The following is a 7097-nucleotide window of genomic DNA, read 5'->3' on the forward strand; positions in this document are numbered from 1 at the left end:
GACGTATATATGACAATTAATGATTATGAATAATAAATATTTGATAGTATTTTTTGTATTTTAGCTCTTTTTATTTAATTTTATATTATTAAAAGATATTAAACAACTACATTAACCATATAATAAAAAACTAAAAATATTATGTCATATTTTGAATTTTTAAAACGACTATAAATTATTAAAAACGTTAAATGTCTCACACTAAAATTTTGTGATCAATGGTTTAATTTTTTTTTGTAATAACAAGATACAAATGATCATAAATCGTATGGATATGAAGTCTTATTTACTAGACTTTCATATTATATAATAATATAGTTTAAAATTAAACTATATAACATAGAATAATACTTAAGTATGATCATTTCTAAATTTTCATTGAAAAAATATATTAAAACTTTAATATTTTAATTTGGAAATTTGCATTAAAAAAATCGCACATTAGAAATTTTTTTATTTATCATATGAATATGAATTCTCAATAATAAATATTTATATTAAAATATACTATATGTTTATGTCCATGTCATTGAAAATTTGTTATATACCATATAAAATAAATAAAATGATTGTTTTGGTTTATTTACCAAAAAAATATGTAAATAAACAAGATGCATTGTTTTGATTTATGTCTTTACTCTAATTTAATTATATACATAATACGTAAATGAATACAAATAAATAAAAAAGATAAAAATTAGTTTTATATATAACATTCATCCCGCGCAATTGCGCGGATCTTAAGCTAGTGAAGAAGATATTTTTGAAAATGTTACTTTACTGGTGTAAAGATGAAAAATGGTACCATGAAAGTGGTAAACATAAAATTTTCTCAAAATTATAAATGATTTTACTCTGTTTACTACCTTACCTGTTATAATCCATTTATCTAATTTTTGTTTCATGTTAAACGACACATAATGTGTTGACCGTATATTATAATATACAATATGATATTAGTATGATCAAGTCATATTCTTAACTAGAAGTTGTTAACTCAACTCAAAATGATCTTTGGTCTTTGTGTCAAAAATTTCTGATCCGAGTGACTTAGTGACGGATGAGACAAAACTAATATTATATGTTGTGGTTTCAGATCTTGTGATTATAGAAAGTATTACATTGTAAGTCATTTTATCAGACTTAAATAACACTCTGAGTAACTTTTGACTCCTACTGCACTTTCTCTTTGCTTTTTAGACACATATGCACAGCTGTCAACATATTAAATTTCTATAGTACCCTTTTTTCTATTGCACATAGTAACTACAACCTAACTAAGTTTCTTTTCTTATTCCTTTAGTTTCTAGATTTTGCTCTTTTATATAACTGATGAGAAAAACCAGAAATTTCAACGGAGTGAAGCGGAGAGCCGCTGCCGCAGCTGGTAGTGGTGTAAAATCATCTTGTGATTCATCTGTTCATGCATCTTCTACAGCTTATGTATATTCCAAATCCTCCACACAACACGAATCGTTGGATTTCATCTTCCCACGTGGCTAGATCGGAATGGATTTCTCGCTGACTTTTTACTTCTGCTGCAGTGGATCACTTAGTTTGACTTTGATTCAGCCGGAGAAAATCGAAAGCTTCAGAGTTTGAAGTTGATTTGCTGTCAAAATTAATATAACTCGGCGGCCATGAGCTCAGTCCTCTGCTTGTATCTTCTCTCCTCAGAGATTTTCAGAAGAAAGCTTTGTCTCCCCTGAGAAACCAAGTCAATGGCCGAGGATTGGGATCTTCGCGCCGTCGTCAGAGGCTGCTCAGCCGTCAGCTCACCAGCAACCACCAGCAACCACCGTCTTCTCCACCAACATTTCATCTCGCACGAACCATGTATTCACCTTCGAACCAAGAAATAATACCGTCCTCTTCGGTGAGATTCGAGATCTGTACACGCCATTCACACAACATGTAGTTATGGATTTTGTTAATCAATGTCCATGTGGATAGTGAAAGAACATGTACATATGAATGCTATTTAGCCTTTACAAATGTTGAAACATTGGAATATGTGTGATAGCGCTGGAATGTTGTACAACTGAGAATTTTTTAAAGAGATTTGTGCATGTCATTCGGTTATTTGTGCATGTCATTCGGTTATTCAGTTATGTTCTTCATCGTTAGAACAATATACATAGGGGCGTACACGTGGACATCGTTAGAACAATGTACACGGGGATAGCAGCAAAACAATGTACACATGGACATACAACTCTTCTTTTAAAACAAGCACCAACACATGCTCTTACAAATAGTCTCTTAAAAGATGTATGAACACGACGACAATGATATTTTTCCTTATCGCTTAACACTTAACAAAGGTGTACACCGTCTAGACATGTCTACATGTACACCGTCTAGACATGTACACTGCCGCGGTTCTTCTATGAACTATCGTGAAACTTCACTATATGAATTTGTGACGAAACCTAACTTCCTTCGACGGCTTTGCTAGCTCTGTTACCTTGGAGTTGGTGAATGCAGTGAAATCTTCATGTTTAAGCTGCGGTTGCTGAGTTTGGAGAGGGAGACGACCTCAATCGGCGCCTAAGATAACGGAGGTGGGAAGAGGTGGAGAATGAAGTTTGTCTTCGGGATGGATGTAGTAATTGATGACCCAACGAACAGCTAAGGCTCTCTTTTCCGAGAGGTCAACGGCCACTCAGATTTTACGGCAGCCTCTGATGGTTAGTGTTCGAGAGCTCGACGGAAGTGATGGAGAAACCTCCACCTCACAGAGTCACTAAAATAATTTTTTTATAAAAACATTTACCGTAAAAAGATGAGGAGAAGTTACGGCAAAAAACAACTATGTTAATATTCAATTCAGTTTGTTGCTGATTTCGGTTCCTCCATTTTAAAATAATTTAAAAATTAAAAATATTCAACTAAAACTAAAGAACAACCAACTACACATCTTGTTCACCTTTAGTTAAGGGCAATAGGGTAAACAACCATTGAGAAACTACCTTAGTAGTAGAATGTGACCCACTGTGTTATAAAAAGTCAAAAAATGATCTTTTATGTAAAAAACTCGTGATTATATATGGGCTTCAACTCAAAACTTCCTAATATTAAAAAAAAAATCATATTCTTAAACATGAATCTTATGCTATGTTTTAACGTATATAAATGATGTATGTCTTCATATATTTACAATTTTTTCACCACATTAAGTTGCATGCACAACATCTTTTCAGATTATATAAATGTTAATAGTTCATCACTTTTAAGCTTTCGTTTGAGTTTTATAATAACTCGTAGCGCGGTTTGTTGTTTATAAAATGTATATATATTTTAAAGTTAAACTTAAATATAAGGATTGATTATCATTTATTTGTTGATATAGTATTTGACAAATTAAAATGAATTGTTTTGAAAGATAATAATTTTTGTGTTTAAAATATCATTAATTTATATACTAATATATATTTTAGATGTAAACATAGTTAAAGTTTCTATTAATCTTTTGGTAATCATGTTTAACCTTCATTTCATATACATACACACACACTGCATGTGTAATCATTTTGAATACTTAAATATGTAAATTTTGATGACCAATAACACAATGATTTAATAAATTTTTAAATTTTTGAATGGGAGTGAAGAGGATGAGGATCATGTTAAACATGATGTTATGTACGGTACAATATTAATCATGAACTGCTGACTTCAAAATCAAAACATAATTTCAAAAATGAGACTGATATAAGGAAGAACAGAGCTAGCAGAACCCAAACCAGTAAGCCGTAAGCTGCTATTAACTTAAAATAGACAACACCCCTATAAGCATGAAACAATATCCAAAGACAAGGCAGACAACCAAGAAAGAAAAATTACATGTGCATGATAATTACCTGCTGGTTAGTCGGTGTTCCTCCATAAGCAACAACGACCTTCACACCAGTTTGGTATGCGGATTTTTTTGCTTCATCATGAATCTTAATAAAAAAAAAAAAAAGCAAAACGTCAACAATGTGTGTATATTTAAAAAATACACATGTGTCTTGTCTGAAGAAATTATATTCTGTGAGAGAATGAGTAGATTCTCTATGTTACCCGAGATGCCAGCTCCCTTGTTGGTGAGAGGATAACTACAAGAGGGTAAACGGTCCGTGAACCACGAGGTCTCTGAAGGTGCTGATCTCTCATGATTCCACTAATTATCGGAAAGCAAAAGGCAGCAGTCTTCCCAGATCCTGTCTGAGCACAGGCCATCAAATCCCTCTCTGCAAGAAGTATCGGAATGGTGTGACGCTGTACAGGTGTTGGCCTCACGTACTTACACCTCCTGATGTTGAGATTCATCGCCTCCCCAAGATCAATGTCAGCAAAAGTGTTAACAGGAGGAGGCACGTCTCCTCCAGTGGTCTCGATGAGAATATCTTCATAGGCATCAAAATTAATGCCAGTATTCTCCTGAACGGCGGGTTCTAGATCAGCCTCATCTCCAAACGGATTAACGTCACGTTCCCATCCTCCACCTATGTTGTTCCAGCCACCACCACTACTTACTCGTCCACCATAACCTTGGCCGGGACGCCCTACATCATTCCTGTAGCCACCGCCTCCACCAACTCCACCTCCAGGAGCCCATCTAGACGGTTGACCACCATACCCCGGACGATCATTTTGTGGCAAAGGAGCAACAGGCGCAGACTGCCTGTTCCTTAGATGTGGGGGAACATAAGCAGGCTTTGCCCTGGAAGCAGCCTTCTCAGAGTCGGTCACATCTGCCCATGATGCACTCATAACTGAAACTTTGTCCTAAATCTAGAAAAAAGCTTGCAACTTTAAATAATCAAAACGATTGCTGCTGCTCCTGTTACTCGTTATCCTTATAAGAATGAACCTGGCAAATTCCACAAAGGTCTAGTTAGCAGAGAAACGTAATCCAATAGCAGATGGGTGATAGTAAGTAAAGGAAGAGGCTTTATCGAAACCCATAAGCTGGAAAGATGAAACCCTCAAAAAATCTCAATCAGATCTATCAAACGACTAAGTTAGAAGAGAAGAGAAAGAAGGTGGCTATCTAACTGCTCGAAATAGAGAGATACGTTCGCGGATAAACAAAGGAGAGAGGATATATGGAGAGAGAGAGAACCTTAGTAATCGGCAGAGAGAATCGAATCGAAATGAAGAAATCAATTCAATGGTAGTCGTTCACCCAACGGAGAAGCTCGGAGAAGGGAGAAAAGGAAATATAGAGACTGTAACGGGGTGAGCAAATGATTTTTTTCAACTGGGATGTGGATCGACAAATTTGCGGGGAAGATTTAGGTCGTGCTGACATGGCATATATTTAGAACCTGATTGGCTCGAATTAATTTGCTGATCTGGACACTTTAGTTGTTGAGCTTATTATCCTTTTAGTATTGTAAGATATATAGCTTGATTTTAAATTACAATATAAAAATATTGGGGAATTCTAACTTTACTTCTTCGCAAATAAATTATAACTTTAACTCAAATAAGAAAATAGTAAAAGTTAACTGGAGCCATTTATTTGTAACTTTTGTGGAGAATAAACCGTCAAGATCTGATTAATATATTAGTCGGGTAATTTTTGTAGTGGTGTAGTTAAATTGATTGTACCCGAACTTCCGGAACTGATGAAACCCTAAACATATATGCGCTTAGACAAAAAGTTCGAAAAAAACCCAATGCAAAACATCAGAACTGGGCTGATGAAGATTAACTCAAGATAGTTATTCAGGAGTTGACAATATTAGATAAGATAAGTATTGTTTTACAGTTTAGATATACCTTAGTATATTTTCCTACATTTATGTTAGTCTAGAGGAGATCCCACGTATCTCTAAACTGTTTTGTACTATATATTGTCAAGTTAATACACATACATTTCAAGGAAAACTTCCTCACTTTCATGGTATCAGCGGGTTTCAGTTCCTGAACCATCGAAAACGCAATCTCTCTGTGTATTCACTCTCTCTCTGTTTTCTCTTCATCACTCCACTCTCTCTTTCTTTTCTCCTTCTCATCCAATGGCTGCACCCGCTCCACTTGAACGCACCTATGGAGTCACCAACATCAATTCCCACATTCTGTTTCTCTTGGACATCGATAATGGGAACTACGACGCTTGGCGAGAACTCTTTCTCACACTGCCAAAGCTTTGACGTTTCAGGCCACCTCGACGGCACACTCCTCCCATCCGACGGCAATGATCACGTTTTGAAGAAACGAGATGGCTTAGTCAAACTGTGGCTATACGGTACTCTCTCGAAGAACCTCTTCAAGGGTACATTCAAGACATGAGGTACATCGCAAGAAATTTGGCTTCGACTGAAATTTTTTTTTCAAGACAATAAGGAAGCCATGGCAATCCAGCTTGACCACAAACTACGCACCAAGGAGATAGGCGTTCTCACGGTCCACGTGTACTGTCAGGAGTAAAATCAATTGTTGATATGTTAGCTAATGTTGATGCTCCAGTCTCGGAGAGGACGTTGGTGACATATCTTCTCAATGGCCTCAATGGCAAGTATGACAACATAATCAAACCTCATTATCCATCGACAGCCTTTTCCATCCTTTGAGGAGGCACTATCGATGCTAATACTCGAAGAAGATCGTCTTGGCAAGGGCAAGAAACCGAGTCCTTCACATGAGGACACACCATCTTCTGCAAAGGCTCTGGTTGCTACGGATACGCGCCCGGATCATAAGCCACAGCAACAAAAGAATCAGCAATGCTTCAACCAAAACAGAGGACAAGGTAGAGGCAGATATCGTGGCAAAAGCAGGAACCAGTCAAATCAATCCAGGCCTTAATACAACCAGTGGAGCACTCCCTATTGTCAAAATGGGTATCCGATGAGGTCTCTTTAACAACACAACCCATGGGCTCAGCTACCATTCTCGCCGTTTCAACAACCAGGTCTCCTTCGTCCCAGACCACAAAGTCAGCAGCAACAAGGTCAATCAACAAATGGTGACACACAAAAGTATGAACCGACAACAGACTTTTCTGTAGCCTTCAACAATATGACCCTCATGGATCCATTCGACAATCAGTGGTACATGGACTCTGGCATCACGGCTCACATAACACGATAGGTAATCTTAAG

General features: G+C 36.4%; 1 protein-coding gene across 2 annotated transcripts; it reads right to left on the reverse strand.

Annotated features, from left to right (window-relative positions):
* Nucleotides 1–560: 560 nt before the first annotated feature.
* Nucleotides 561–6657, reverse strand: LOC111210708 (DEAD-box ATP-dependent RNA helicase 11-like). 2 transcript variants are annotated; one of them, XM_048756123.1, is made up of 4 exons: nt 5111–6657; nt 4066–4858; nt 3864–3947; nt 561–2746 (listed from the first exon to the last, which is right to left on the reverse strand). In XM_048756123.1, exons 2-4 carry the CDS (start codon nt 4756–4758, stop codon nt 2744–2746), a joined length of 780 nt encoding a protein of 259 aa, XP_048612080.1. In that variant the 5' UTR covers nt 4759–4858; nt 5111–6657; the 3' UTR covers nt 561–2743. The 2 variants fall into 2 exon arrangements, with proteins under 2 accessions (XP_048612080.1, XP_048612079.1); XM_048756122.1 differs by lacking the exon at nt 561–2746 and having other exon boundaries at nt 3555–3947; nt 5111–6652.
* Nucleotides 6658–7097: the final 440 nt, after the last annotated feature.

The sequence above is a fragment of the Brassica napus genome, chromosome C4, assembly GCF_020379485.1.
Source record: "Brassica napus cultivar Da-Ae chromosome C4, Da-Ae, whole genome shotgun sequence".
Lineage (NCBI taxonomy): Eukaryota > Viridiplantae > Streptophyta > Magnoliopsida > Brassicales > Brassicaceae > Brassica > Brassica napus.